The 15839-nt window shown below is 42.1% G+C and overlaps 1 protein-coding gene across 5 annotated transcripts in view; it reads left to right on the top strand.

Moving 5' to 3' along the window:
• plekhg5b (pleckstrin homology domain containing, family G (with RhoGef domain) member 5b) overlaps positions 1 to 15839 on the top strand; it is a 91856-nt gene that overhangs the window by 55706 nt on the left and 20311 nt on the right. For all 5 annotated transcript variants that reach the window (XM_039799968.1, XM_039799971.1, XM_039799970.1 and 2 more), the window contains 6 exons: positions 1061 to 1202; positions 2910 to 3009; positions 3366 to 3426; positions 4033 to 4124; positions 4562 to 4698; positions 7911 to 8077. In XM_039799968.1, coding sequence (XP_039655902.1) covers positions 1061 to 1202; positions 2910 to 3009; positions 3366 to 3426; positions 4033 to 4124; positions 4562 to 4698; positions 7911 to 8077 — 699 coding nt within the window. The remainder of the gene's footprint in view (positions 1 to 1060; positions 1203 to 2909; positions 3010 to 3365; positions 3427 to 4032; positions 4125 to 4561; positions 4699 to 7910; positions 8078 to 15839) is intronic.

Genomic DNA, 15839 nt, shown 5'->3' with positions numbered 1-15839 from the left:
GGAGAGAGTCATTTGTATTGAAATCTGAGTTACTGGATTGTACTTCAACTCTGTGATGTATAGCTAGAGCATGTGGCAGTACAATATATTTACTTCAGACAGGCCTGTATAACAGTGTTTTTATTGAGGGGATGACGTCTTAGCTTTTGCATATCTATAGTTGTTGTGTTTACATGAAAGCTGGACTCCAACCCCTGTTGTGCACACATTTACAAAAACACACACACACACACACACATGCACAGACATGCTGCTCCTCCTGAGTACATGGGAACAATGACAGGAAGTACATTAGCAGGACCACCATTGTATCTCCCCATACATCCTCGCTTCCTGAGCTGGGTGTGGGTGATGGTGCAAGGGGACGCAGGGACACTCCTGAGGTGAGGGAAAGAGCAGCGGGAGGGGGGTGGGGGGGGTCGGATCTGTCTGGGCCGAGACAGAGAAATCCTTAATCCTGCAGCCTTCTGCTGCCTGTCGCCTCGGCTCTGGAGCTTTTGGAGCTACGCGGCCTGGAAGCCTCCCAGTTAACTAGCCTGTGGTCAGTTTCATTGTTTCACAATACGATTCTGGATTAACGGGAGGGTAAGCTGGTCCCAGATCAGCACACAAGGTGAAAAACTAACTTTAAGTCCAATTAGTTGTCATCCCACAGAGGGGGGGACAGATGGCGGGAAGGTGGGAGTCACCAAACCTCAGGAATGCTCCTGGCAGCCTCTGTGGATATTTAATTGTGGCAGAAACAATAGTCAGCCAGGGAGCTGTTTAGTGTGTGTGTGTGTGTGTGTGTGTGTGTGTGTGTGTGTGTGTGTGTGTGTGTGTGTGTGTGTGTGTGTGTGTGTGTGTGTGTGTGTGTGTGTGTGTGTGTGTGTGTGTGTGTGTGTGTGTGTGTGTGTGTGTGTGTGTGAGAGAGAGAGTCTGTTTTACCATTTTCACTTTGGCCCAGTCTCCGAAATGTATATTTTTTTTTTTGTATTTTAAGGCAGGGACTTTGTGTACTTGGCAGTTATGTGATTTGACTTTCTCTTGTCCTCTTTTTCTCCTCTGTGTCTGCGTTTAGGTTTGCCACCACCCAGACTGCCAAGACCTGAATAACAAAAGCCCCCTTCACCTGTGCGAGTCATGTGACTCGCTCAGCCACTCGGAGAACACAGACAACATGCACTTTGACCGGCACCCCCGATTTGACTTACAACCTCAAGGTAAACTAAACGCTTTGTTTCTTTATTTGGGTAACCCCTCCCCCCCACAGTGATGTCATACCCAAACACTGTCATATATGAAATTGTCAAGTCAACTTTTTTTGTTGATTCTGCAATATGTGCCAGACATAAAGAGGAATCGAAAATACATTTATCTTCAACCCAAAGTACAGGAGATAAAAGATAAGTAATGTATACAATACAATAAATACATTCTAAATAGTGCAATCTTAAGGCAAAAATCAAACGGTATAGAAAACTAAAAAAAAGGCAACATATGTGTCAAGCCATTCTGAATGAAGTATTGTGGTGCTGCAGAGACGTCACGGCCTACAAATCCTATCCTACAGATTATTTAATTTTAATATTTTTCAACGAAAATGAGGATAATGATACAAAAATTATCATTCCCTCCAATATCGTGAATCCTATCTCAATCGCATTATCAGTCAAAATAATCGCAATTACATACCTTCCTAATATCGTGCAGCCTTAGTTAAACTCCTATTGTGATGGTTATTAAAGGGTCTGTTCATCCAAATAATAATAACAACAATAAACATATTTCTCACTTACCTTGAGTCCTAATTAAACCAGAAAATCAATCCGTTACTATTTAGTTTCACCCCATTCATTCAACCTGACATTGTGTTCAGGGGGGTGGTGGCGGGTGAGTTTGCCATTGATTTATTTTAGTCTGCCACTTTATTGTATAGCGGGAGATGACGTTGTCATTCTCATAATCCTGCCTACAAAGTTCTGATTGGTCAACTGTCCCAAATAAAAACAATCCGGTTACTCCGAATAATCTAAAGACCTCATTGTGAACATTTTTCATTGGAACAACGTTCTACTGTGAAGTTAAAACTATCCAGATGCAGGTGGTTTCAAAGTCTGACACTGTGGGCCCCCAGGCTACAACTGGAGCCCTATCTTTTAGCCTATATTATACTTTGATACTCACGAAAAACGTTAAAACGTGAGGATTCTCAGGCAAGTTCTGGAGTTACAAGGAACAGCTTCATGGACATATATCAGAGATACTGATCACAATACGAGGACAACACGGATACTGATTCCGGAAAGGGATGATAGTGTGGAACTGTTGAATTTTTTTTTTTCTTAGAGTATTGCATTCATTCGTGCCAGTTCCGGCCTGCATATATCAATTCATGTTCATAATAAATTTTGGCCCCTCCAGTTGGGGGACAAACCAAAAAGAGAGGAAACTGTTTTCAAACTGCAATTACGCAACACGCAGACTCAGAAATTCCCCACAGAACCAGAGAGTTTGCATATTGAGGCTGCGAAACAGGTTGCTGTCAGTCAGCTGTGTGGTAGCCTACTTCTAAAAATGTAAACGGAATGCCTTGTTTTACCTGATTTGCCATATTCTACGATGGTCATGGAACTTTTTTTTTTGCAGGCTTTTGTATGGCTTTATTTGGACCAAACCGTAAGCGAGAAGGCTAAATGAGACTTGCAATGATATAGTCAAAACTATTTTACTTTTTTTCCATGAAATAAAAGCATGTCAATAAACTACACGCTTGGCCCTTGATGTGATTCTCCCTTTCCAGTGTGGCCCTTTAGTGAAATAGAGTTTGACACCCCTGCTCTACAGTAGAGATTGAAAGATTGATGGTAACGTTTGCCGCAGTTGTGATCCAACAGAAGGGTTGACTGCTGTGTTTTCTTGACTTTCAGCCTCCATCCTGGCTCGGAACGTGTCCACGCGCTCCTGTCCCCCGCGCACCAGCCCCCCCTCTGACCTGGAGGAAGAGGACGAGGGGAGCAATGAGCGCGGGTCGGTAACCCTTCCGTTGCAGTGTGCATGTTTTCCTGCCTGTCAGTAGAGCTCTTGTCTTTTTCACACTGGAGGATAAATTACAACCATGACATGCCTGTGTGTCTCCTGACAGTTTTATCACTTCTTTTTTTACGTCTCCATGGTCACATGAAGCAGTTCCTCATATGTTGGATATGTTAAAAGGTATGATAATGATGTGTGTGTGTGTGTGTGTGTGTGTGTGTGTGTGTGTGTGTGTGTGTGTGTGTGTGTGTGTGTGTGTGTGTGTGTGTGTTTTTGTGTGTGTGTTGTGTGTGTGTGTGTGTGTGTGTGTGTGTGTGTGTGTGTGTGTTTGGGTGTAATTGTTTTTGCAGGGAGCATAAAACAGGGGGGATGAAGTTGGTGAAAAAGAAGCCACGGAGACGACACACTGATGTAAGTAATCATACAGATACAGGGGCTGCAGGCAGGGTGCAACATAAAAAATTGTTTTATTTTTATTGTATAATGTCGACTGACATTTTCAGGAATACGTAGTCATGGAAATTTGCCGGAAAAGTATTGGTTAAAATGTGTATGAACCCTGTTTTTTTTGTTGTGTAACCGTATTTGAAAATGAGAAAAAAAGTGTCGCACACTCTGGCTCCATATGCGTATCTCTATATATTCTGACAACGTTTTGTCCCTAAGGCCTTCTTCAAATCAACCCCTGGGTGTGCGTTACTTTGCTATATCCTATGGGTTGACGGTATTTGTCACTTGTTTCGTGACTCCCGAGTTATTTGTAGAGCCCTACGTTTTGACAAATGGTGCGCGATACAAGCAAAGAGTTGTGTAACCCAAAAGCAGCCATCCTTCTTCCATGCAACACTGACATAACAGAATGTTATCTCCCAGGCTGCTGTGTGTCTGAGTCAGGCAGCGTAGTGAGAAGGAGCCCCCCCCCCCTCCCCCTGTGGATCTGCTGAGAGCACACATACAGCCCGAGCCCAGGGCGGGCCCCACCTGTGTAAACTAACAGTGCGTCTGTTCCCCCTGCAGGACCCCAGTAAGGAGTGCTTCAGCCTTAAGTTTGATCTCAGCGTGGACATAAACACAGAAATTGTACCTGCGATGAAAAAGAAAACCTTGAGGTAAGAGAGGAGGACACATACATTGTTTTGCAAGAGTTTGACATGAACCATTAGGGCTGGGGCGATCTGCTTTCATGATACATGGGTGGCGATGGCGATTTGTATCGCGATTTTCATTTGTTGCGATTCTAGAAGCATTGCGATTCGATAGTTTTGAGTATTGCGATTTCCTTTTCCTTCTTTTAACACAAACAAAAGTTGAATAATACACTTCTGGAGACAATATATCATGAGACATTTCTAAAAACTAATTGTTCATCACAAGTCAGTCAGTCAGTCTGACCTTTACTTCATTTGTAAAGAAGAACATAACATGAGTTTCTGCATTTTCTCCTTTCGCTCTGTTTTGCTAGAAACTGATCTAATGTAGTCGCCGATTTAAAAAAAATCACGATACATATGTGAATCGATTTTCTTTTTTTTTCTTTTTTTAACAGAGAGGTTCTAGGTCCAGTGTTTGAGAGGAACGGCATTGAGCTGTCCCGGGTCGACCTGTTCCTGGATCAGTCCAACACGCCGCTGTCCCTCAACTTTGAGGCCTACCGTTTCGGAGGACACTACCTGAAAGTCAAAGGTAAAAAAACAACAACACACACACTAGAGCACGGCTGATAATGTTGAAAAAGTAGCATCTCCTCGGGGCTCCGTCCAACCCCTCCCCCTGCCCTCGGGGCTCCGCCCACACACAGACGTGCACATGCACCGCTGTATCGCTGCTCCAGAGCAGAGTGGAGAAAGGACGTGACACAGTCATGACACATGAACCCTAACCATAACTTGTCATGACAAAAACCGAATGACAAGTAAGTAATTTACTTACTAAAGTAGTTTTAGAAAGCTAAAAGAATCGTTATATCATAAACATTTATGACTTGTTTATAATGTTTATGACACGTTCATGACAGTGTCGTGTAGAGCTGGGCAATTTATTGATATTATATCAATATCGTGATAAGAGAGTAGATATCGTCTTATATATATATATATATATATATATCGTAATATGGCATAAGTGGTGTCTTCACCTGGTTTTAAAGGCTGCATTACAGTAAAGTGATGTCATTTTCTGAACTTACCAGACTGTTGTAACTGTTCCATTATTTGCCTTTACCCACTTAGTCACTATATCCACATTACTGATGATTATTTATCAAAAATCTCATTGTGTAAATATGTTGTGAAAGCACCAATAGTCAACCCTACAATATCGTTGCGGTATCGATATCGAGGTATTTGGTCAAAAATATTGTGATATCAGATTTTCTCCATATCGCCCAGCCCTAGTGTCATGTCACTCTTATGTAGATACCTTCAAGTAAAGTGTAACCCTAATATTATCACACCGAATGTTTAAAACTGTTAGCAATGCGGCGCTGACGCGCACTGAGCTCAGGCTCGTACACGGGTGGGGAGTACGTGCAGCGGGGCGAGGAGGCATTTCATTGGTTCTTTCCAACGGGACTGCGAGGCACTGATTGGTGGGCGTTTTCACAGGACTACAGCAGCTACAGATTGACGGATCTTTTTCGCTCTTTTTTCAGAGCCCTGAAGTTATATATATATATAAATAAAAAATAAAAAATAAATAAGAAAAGTGTACATTGGAAATAGCTCCCAACCCTGCCTTTAAGATTCCCAATCTTAATAACGCAGTAGCAGCAGGATTACCTTGCTAGCTTTCTTTCCCATGATGCCTCAGTGGAAACTGGGGGATGGTGCCTCTGCTCTGAGATCTCTGCAGTTCCACTTGCTGCAGTTTGTGGATCAAAGGCCGCCTTCCATAAAAGAGATCCAGTGCCATGACTAATTTCTATTCTTTTGAAAGTGTCCCCCTCCCGAGGCGTACCTCTTAACCGCAGCCTGAGGTTATATGAAACACGGAGGTCGAGGGCAAACGCTCCACAGCTGTTCAGGCACGTGGTCGGACGGGTTTAGAGGTTTTCATGAAGACGATGACTGAGAATTTATATTCTGTTCTATTTTGTTTCCATATTGTTAACCCTTTCAATCAAATCTTAATTTTTTCTCCCATAAGCTTTATCAGATATTAAAGCAGCTATAATCAGTATTTTTGTATTCCCAATGGATCGCATAACTACTGTGTGAAAGGTGTTGCTCGTAATCATTTTCATTTATTTATTTGCACAATAAAATCAAGGCAACTCAACAAGAAAAAAAAAAGAAATTGTGCAGGTGAGATTAAGAAAACCCCTAGGGGCTTATATGTGCGTGTATGTGTATACATATATATGTATGTATGTATGTATGTATGTATATATGTATGTATGTATGTATATGTGTGTTATATATATATATATATATATATATATATATATATATATATATATATATATATATATATATATATGGAAGAGAAAGAAATATGTATTATGAGCAATTCCAAAAGTCCTGAAAATACATGAAAAAGTCCTGAAATACATGAAAAAACAGGCATGAAATTAATATAAAGAATATAGATAAATTGTCTGGACCTAATTCCACAGACACACACACACACACACACACACTCTACAGTTCCGTCAGCTACATGAAGCGGTTCATCGTGTAAAGGTGTAAAAGGGGAGGAACATAGTGGAGCATTCAGCAGCTAAACACGGGCGGCTGTGGCTAAGCGGTAGAGAGGTCGCCTGCCAATCGGACCTGCGGTTCCATGCCGAAGTGACCTTGGGCAAGACACTGAACCCCGAGTTCCCCCCAATGCTGCGCTATCGGAGTGTAAATGTGTGTGAGTGTTTATCTGATGAGCAGGTGGCCCCTTGTATGGCAGCCTCGGCCACCAGTGTATGAATGTGTGTGAATGGTGAATGGTTCCTGTACTATGTTAAAGCGCTTTGAGTAGTCGTTAAGACTAGAAAAGCGCTATATAAAAACAGTCCATTTACATTTAAAGAGACAGACATTTCCCTCTGGAGTTATTGGAGACCAAAAACAGACTTGAATCCATCAGGTGGATAGAAACACGGCTCAGGATGAATTATAATGTTGCTCTGCGTCGGCTGGATGTGTAAATAGAATAACAGTTTGATAACAAGTTTGCCACATTAATGTCAGTTTTGTGTCAATAACTTGATTCTGCTGCCCCCTTAGTGGCCAAAGAAATATTTTATTACATGTTTAAAGGTGCAGTAGGTAACCCTTATAAAACTAACTTTCTGTCATATTTGCTGAAGCTGACCCTATGTTCCAGTAGAACTACATGAAGCAGGTCATTGAAAAAGAAATCCGGCTCCTCTGGCACCTACAGCCTGTAGTGTGATTTGCAAAAATCCACCGCTCCCTGTTCAGATGCACCAATCAGGGCCGGGGGGGTGGTCCTAACTGCGTGTCAATCACTGTTCATGCACACACATTCATTCTCCCTTGTAGGGGGAGGGGCTCAGGAGACCGTTTGGGGCTTTAGCGGAAAGGGGGGAGAGGAACTGAGAAGTTGTTGATGTTCAAATTTTCAAAAGTCCTGGATCTTCACAGTCCTACCTACAGCACCTTTAAGTCCACATTTGTCCCGTTTTGGTTGGTATTATTCCCTCGTGTTTCTTATCGGAGCCTATTAAAGGTTAGCCTTCAAGAAAAAAACAGCGAGTGTGGCTCAGAGCAAAACAGAAAAGTGAACTGGAAAAGAAAGCAATTTCTGGGTATTTTGACCATAGTGATATATCGTACAGATCATAATTAAATAATGGTTTGAGGGTTGTGCAAGTTTTTTTTTTTTTAACAAGATTCCCTTTTCCCCAGACTGCTCAACCTCTCTGTGTTTATTTTATTCAGCGCGCCTAGGTGACGAGCTGAAGGTGGAGCAGGGTGTGAAGGACTTGCGGTCGCTCAGTCTGCCCAACATGAAGCCCTCCGGCGGCCAGAGCCCCTACATCCTCACCCCAGGCAGCGAGAGGGTGGAGCATGGATCCCTGGGACGCAAAGAAAGCGTGGACCTGCTGGTGAGTGTCATGTGGCCGGACAGGACGGTGGATATATTATTGTTCATTGTTTATTCAGGGTCCCCATTCGTCATCACCGTAGTGAAGACTATTCTTCCTGGGGTTCAACACGAGACAAAGATAAACGGATATTATAAACCAACATACATATTGCTATATCGGAACAATGAAAACATCTTGAATTTTGTAAAACAAAAAGGCATTACATTTATTATGTGACCCGCCAGCTCACAACGGTCTCTCCGACTCATCAAACCAAAATACACCACCCCTTTTAAACCACACACAAACACAGACACACCCAGTGACTCGCACTGTTTTTGCCACACCCTTTACTTTCCATAACTTCACCTCCTCTTTCTTCACTCCCATGATGCTTTGGGCCAGTGTAGTATCTCACGGTAATCCCACCATGACCTCATCGTATTGCATTACCTTTATCTGCCCAGCACAACCCTGGGAATGTATTTTTGGGATTTCCGCTTCAGTCTTCTGCCAGCTGTGTGTGTGTATCTTTGTGTGCACACTCGTGCACGTGCATGCCAGCCTGCGAGGTGCTGCCAAATTAAACCCTCGAGTCTTATATGCTGGCGATGAGTTCACTCAGAAACACTCTGTGCCACTTCAGCACTTCCTGCAGCTACAGGAAGTGGTTGTTTTGTTACCGATGAGGGACACCGAGAGGCTGGCTCAGGCCTGCAGGATCCTGATCCACTCGTCTGCGAAACATGGAGCAGACAGTCATCGGGTTCATGTCGTGGCACATAATAACTCTGGGACACGGGCAGTTGTTGGCTCTTAAAGGTGATGACGATGTCTTTCCGCATCGCCTCTTTGGATTAGTTTTAGCAATAAGACACGTTGGCCATTCTTGATCCCTACAGCTGCAACCAACAATTATTTTTGATTATTGCTTTATCTGTTGATTATTTATTTCGAATAGTGGGGAAAAAAATGCCCTTGACCCATCCCAGAGCCCGAAGTGACACATAGAGTATTTGCAATGCCCCACCCACCTTAGTTACTTTTGCTATACTGTAGTGCATTTTCAGGCTATATCCAAACTGGACATTTTAATTTTTTTTAAAGCGTTTGGAAAGAAAAATGATCTCCATCCACTCAAGCGTTTTAGCTGGTAGCAGAACTAATCTTCATCCATATTCATAGTTTTCACGTGAAGTCACAGCAAAAAATGAGGACTAGTTCTGCTACCGAGCTAACGCTGTACAGTCTATGGCTAAAACGCTTATGTGGGCGGAGATTTAAAGAAATAAATTCAAAACGATGAATTAACCCGCCTGACAACCGGCGTGTATTATTGCCAGATGTTGAACAGCTGCTCCAACTTGAATCACCGTAATGCCGTCATCCACGGGCCCCCTGTGGTAGCACGAGTGCGTACATTTACTACAGATAGAAAGTCTTGGAAAAAAACTGGATCCATTCCATATTGGATCACATCCTGGACACATGAACACTCTTCTTTGTGCTGCGATGTTTGCATCACTGCTGCTGCTGTGTGCATGCACGCGGTGATCATCTCTTTAGTTTACACTTGATTAACATTTGTTTAATTTACCATTAAAACTGTCTTGTGTGGGTACATCAATGAAAAACCAATGATGAGAACCACTGCCTTAACCTAAAGTATAAGTGCCAATCTCTTTGCGATAAACTTCCCAAAACTGTAGTTTTCGTTCAGGAAGGGTCTTCTCATTTTTGCCGTTCGCTCAGGTTTAGGCTTTGAGCTTGTGAGCTGCTGCTCTGGTACATGCTTGAAACAAGTCACTGGTTGGTAAACACCCTTGAGACAAGTCTAGACCCACTTCCAGGTGAGTTTAATTGTGTGTGTGTGTGTGTGTGTGTGTGTGTGTGTGTGTGTGTGTGTGTGTGTGTGTGTGTGTGTGTGTGTGTGTGTGTGTGTGTGTGTGTGTGTGTGTGTGTGTGTGTGTGTGTGCGCACAGTAAACGGACTTGTTGATGTCATCGTTGCTTTGGGCGAGGAAACAGGTATAGGCTCGGTCAAAGCATTTTACTGCCATCTGGGGCGGGAAGTCACTAAGGTTACTCATCGAAGGAGACCTAAACACTGGAGGTTGCTGAGGAAAGCAGAGTTTTAGTCACACAGTATCTGACCTCCTGCTGCTGGGTGGAATTTGTCGTATTTTATTTTATTTGTGCCTTAAAACTACCGACACTGTGATTCCTTTCAAGGGATTTTGCCAGAGAATGACAATGTAGCCACGCTGCACTATGCTAATGACTTGTCAGGTTTATTGACTGAAATGTGGAGAGAGTGATGTCAGTGATAAGTGCCGTCCTCAGGGGGGCAGTGGTGTGCTGCTTTTGATGCTCTGATGGAAGCTGCTGCATCTGTTGGATATCTGTGAGCATACATTGAGCTTTCTGACTGTTAGTGTTGTCTGCACCGTTGCACTCTGCGCTGTAGCTGTATGGAGTTACAAAAGATGTTTCTGTGGAGCTAAAGCAATCCGTCGATTGAGCGATTAGTCGGCAGAAAATGGGACTTCACTTGGATGTTTGAGCTTCACTGTGCAGAATGGTGGCCGTGCAGTTTGATGCCCGAAGGCTGTTTTTATCTGCTGAAGGGGGAACGTTTCTGGGCGCTCACCTTAAATCTAAAGCTGAAGACAAAGATGTACGTGCAGGATTTTGTGACAGCCAATCACGGTCCTGTATACAGCTTACACACTTACATGTGTGATTGTGGAAACTTGAAGTGCACATACACTGAGAATGAACTTTTTAGTGAAAGTAGGAGACGTCCTGCAGTTAAACTTTTGCAATCAACAAGATTTTCATATTCATTGAGTCTGGATTCAACAATGAGGGGGAAGATGCAATTTTTTTTAAGATTTCTTTTTTTTTGTGGAAAAATATATTGGACACAAATAATTTTTTTCAAAGCAGCATATTTTTTGAACATGTCCAGAGAGGATCTTTTAAGCAAAAAAATACCTGGTTTGAACTTCTTAACTCTCACCATTTACCCTTTCCTTTATTATAGTAAATATATAAATGTATTATTATAGTAAACTACTAATATATTTGGATGACTGCTGGTCGGGCAAAACAATCAATATGAATATGTCATATTGAACTCTTGGAAATTGTGACAGGCATTTGTCACTATTTTCTGATATTTTTTAGGCCAACGTTGGTTAATGGAGAAAGTATTCAGCCGAGTTGTCGAAAATAAAAAGGAATCGTGAGTTGCTGCCCCACATGTTTCTGTCTTTGTGAAAGTATTTGAGAATGACTCGTACATTATTACACTGTCAGAGTCTCCTGCAGCCATAGAGCTCATGCTCACCGAAGTCTATTGGCTACTTTTGTCTTTAACAGACTCGACAGCAGAGCCCCGGTGATCCGTGTTGGGTGCCAGCCCATATTTTATGAAAGCTATTTGGAGGACAAAAGCTCTACTTGGACATGTGGGCACCGAGTGCGGTCTTTGAGTTTCTATGGCAGCAGCTTTGGCACTTGCCATTAAACGCATGCGTGGCTGCTTTTTATGGAATCAAGGGCTTTGCTCAAAGAAGTTCAGATATTTGCCTAGTGACCGGATTCATGGCCTGGCATGGCAGCGGCTTGTGCCAGGCTTCAGAGGAAACGCAGCCAAGTCCTGTCCTTTTCTGTATAGAGTTACTCTTTTGTTTCAATGGGGGTATTTCAAGTTTTTTATTGCGTGCATGTTACATTTTATAGGCTCTGGCAGGCTCTGTGATAGGCTGCAGAGAGCTTTGATGATCCAAATTGATTATTTCACAACGGGGAGCCTCGGCCAAGCTTTGCGATTGGTCGAAGACGCATTCCAACCTTGCTGATAGTTCCCACAATGCACCGTTTCCCCTTTCAATGCCAGCAGTCTATCAATTGACCTAAAAACAAGTTCAGCTTTTAACCTGCATGGCTCAGTGTGCAATTAGAAAAACACATTTATGACCTGAAAATAAAAAAAAAAGTCCACATCCTGTATTTGACATTGTTGCGTGGATGAGATCCACATTCAGCCGGGAATCGTGTTTTGCTGCAGCGTTAATTTTAACCAAAGTAAAACTAAAATCTGTAAGTCGGGATCCCCCTTCTGTTTACACTGTAGTAGCTGTGACTCATTTTAACTGTTGAAGTCATTTATCCCCGGGGGTCAGGGCTCAGGATGTTTTAGGTCCATATGCAGCGCAATAGGATGTCAGGTTGGAGCAAAAATAAAACTTTATACACAGGGGACTTAAACAAATATCTGCATTGCTGTTACGGTATTACAGCGGTTTCCTTTTCCCGAGAACAGAAACTGCAGGTTTTACAGTCGTCATAAAGATAACTCAACCGTCTGGGACCTTGTGATTTTCAGTAGGCACGTACAGTATATTGACCCTCACTCTCTGACAGCTTTTATATATATAACACGCGACTCTGGCGCTCTGTCTCTGAATCCAGTTAAATACATAAAACCCATGCAACAGGGTACACTTGGAGTAAGATGATTTGATCCAGAGATTGGCCAGGATCACATTACAGTTTGCAGATGGATGCTTCTGGCTTTCCCAGGGAGTTAATGTCAGGTAATGGATCCTCCATATGTTTCATCAGAAGTCCCATAATGCACTCCTCCATCACAGAAAGGGAAAGCCTTATAAACTAAATTCTAGAGAGCAGACCTCAATACTTAGAGTGTGATACCAACTGAAATGTGTCTTTAAGTGTTTATGCACCACAAAGAAGCCATTAGATTTCTAGTCAGATTTGTAATCTTTTTTACCTCTATTCTGATTAGATAGTTCCTACTATCTACCAACCTATCGATCAAGATTTTGCCAATTTTCTTTAAGATATATATTATATTAGATACTGTATTGTGATTGACATTTGAGTAATGTGGCTTCTTTAAAAAAAAAAATAAAGCTATATTTACACATAAGAAAAGTATTTTGCTGTCCTTCCTGAAACTCGGATGTCGTATCCTCAATGACTTGTTAAATGACTTAAAGCTACATTGTGTAAGAATTTCTCCCATCTAGCGGTGAAATTGTATATGACAACCAACTGAATATTAACTTTCTAGCCCCTCCCATTCCGAGCGCGTTTTTAACTCCTACGGTGGCCGAACTTAGAAAATTAGAATTTAGCTTTTAGCATCTCCATCGTTTACACGCAGCTGTTCTAGCCACTCCAATATTACCAACTTTGGTCTTGTTGCTTTGCCTGTCGCGTTGTCGTTTTTAATTCTCTTTTTCGCTTCCCTGAGATTACTCAATCTCCCCCTGGCATTCGTCACGGTGCCGCTGAGTGTAAAAGTGCGAAAGGCGGAGGTATGTCCCTCTTTGGCTAATGTATTTTAAAGATGGAGGCGCAACATGGCGGCCGTCATTCGAGCGAATTCGCCGTATGTATTCGTGTTCTGAATGGCAGATTCTAACTGTTATTTTAACGAAATGATAATTTGTTGCTTTATTAGAGCTGAAATGATCAATTGATTAGTCGATCATCAGAAAATTGTCAATTTATTGTCCTTTTTAAAAACAAAAATACCCACCATTCTCAATTTCCATCTTCTCGAATATGAGGATTTGCTGCTTTTCGTTGTCTTATGTGAAAGTAAACTGACTATTTTGTGTTTTTTTTTTAGGCTGGTTGTTGAAGCAAGATATTTTGAGACGTCACTGTTTCCTGACAATTTATAGATCAAACGATAAATCGATGAATCACAACAACGATCTGAATCTAGTTTCAGCTGTACTCTGTTTGTTTTCATATTTGCCGAGACTGCTGGCTTTGCCTCGGGCGTGGAAGAGTTTGTTACGTAATATACAGGAGAGGTTGATGTTGTTGTTTTTAGAATAGAAAAGGGCTCGGTGGAATACTGTCGATGACAAAAGCTCCAAAAAAAGCCCTCGGTGATAAAAGACGCTGATAATGAAGACAGCCAACGTTTCAGCTGACGAGACAGTGAAAGGAGTGGCAAGCGTCTTGTCTTCTTACTGAGAAATGCACTGACCCTGAAACAGAGTGACATATGCGTTTTCTTCATCACCGAGGCACTGAGTCTGCGCTTTGAATTATATTGTATTCATGTAGTAGAATTTGGCTCACACAATGCTCTCAGTGTGCTTTGTTTGGGAAGGCGGAAGACGTTTGGCAGAGGCAATTGTCATTATTTATTTCCTCTTTTTCAAACTGGGTCATACAGAATGTTTATCTCCCCATCTGCATTACACAACTGTGGATGGTAATGCGTGGACATTGTTCCAAAGCCAGGCTATCGCAACCAACAACAGCCTCTTCTTCTCTCTACCATTTGGCCTCTCTGATAGCTCACACACACAGAGCCATTTTGAATGACAATGGATGAATGAGCGGCAGTCACACGGGCCTTCATTGAACTGAAACATGAGGTGTTCCACACAACAGTCGGTATAGTTTGTTAATAGAGTGACAAGTATCGGGGATTGAGTTGATAAGGTCTTTGACATAAATGTTAGACTAAGAGTTTGCTTTCAAGTGGGCATGCAGTTTCATTTTATCCCCGGATCAGCGCTAGTGTGTAAAGTCAGAACTGACAGAAAACCCTTATTTAGTTTAATGAGAAAGTTGTAAAATAACAAGATGTTTCCATGTGAGTTATACCGTAATACAATATACAACTGTTTGTATATAAACTAGATTCATTTTAGTATAGCTGCAACGATTTGTCAATTTAATCAGTTGATCAGAGAATGAAGCTGCGACTGTTCAAGCAAAAAATATTCTCCCATTTCAGCTTCTCCAATCTGATAATTTGCTGCATTTCTCCGTTTGATATTATTGTAAACTGAATATCTTAAGGGCTCTGGCTTGGTGGTCGGACAATACGTGACGTCTGAAGACATTTACTTCAGACTCCGGGGAAACTGTGATTTGACTTTTTTCACTTTTTTTTTTAAATAACTTAAAATAATTCATTTCATTTAATGACTGATCGTTATTGAAAATTCTGAAAAAAAACTCGCTCCCGCTTGTGTTACTGTTCTAATATTAGGATAAATGATCACGTTTCTAATGAGTGAATCCAGCTTGTCCAGTCTCTCTGTGTGTGAAGAAGTAAGATGACTCATATTTTGTTAGCACACAAATAATTATTAATGAGGTGCTGGGAGACTATTATTTATTCCCCACATGGTGTGGGAGGAGCTACATGCTGAGAAGGCTGAGGAGGTGTGTATGTGCTGGAAAAGGTGTGTGTGTGTGTGTGTGTGTGTGTGTGTGTGTGTGTGTGTGTGTGTGTGTGTGTGTGTGTGTGTGTGTGTGTGTGTGTGTGTGTGTGTGTGTGTGTGTGTGTGTGTGTGTGTGTGTGTGTGTGTGTGTGTGTAAAGACAAAGAGCTTCCCCAGATGCCTATGAAGGTGGAGATAACTGCAGGGTGAACACACACCTTTTCTGCTACTTTATTTGTGTGACCGTTGGCCTGCAGTACACACAGTATCTGCAGTGGAGTAGCTGCGATGCTTTTTGTCTGCGTTGTGATTTCCTGGAAATGGATTCTTCTTAACTTATGTAATTACCTCTGAGCTTTTGCTTTTGTTTTTACTCAGACCTCCTTTTTGTTTTATATTTGGGGCTTTTTGTATTGTTTAGTTCTGTGGAAACATGGTTCGTTTTGCTCGTCTGTCATCGTGGCGCAGCTGGGACCTGCTGCATGTGGACTCTGACATTCCCGAGTCCCCTCCCGCTGAAAAGAAAGCGACGACGACTGACTGTCAGGTG

Source organism: Perca fluviatilis, chromosome 5 (assembly GCF_010015445.1).
Source record: "Perca fluviatilis chromosome 5, GENO_Pfluv_1.0, whole genome shotgun sequence".
NCBI classification, from domain to species: domain Eukaryota; kingdom Metazoa; phylum Chordata; class Actinopteri; order Perciformes; family Percidae; genus Perca; species Perca fluviatilis.
Note: the sequence above shows the minus strand (reverse complement) of the source record. Positions and strands in the feature narration are given on the sequence as shown.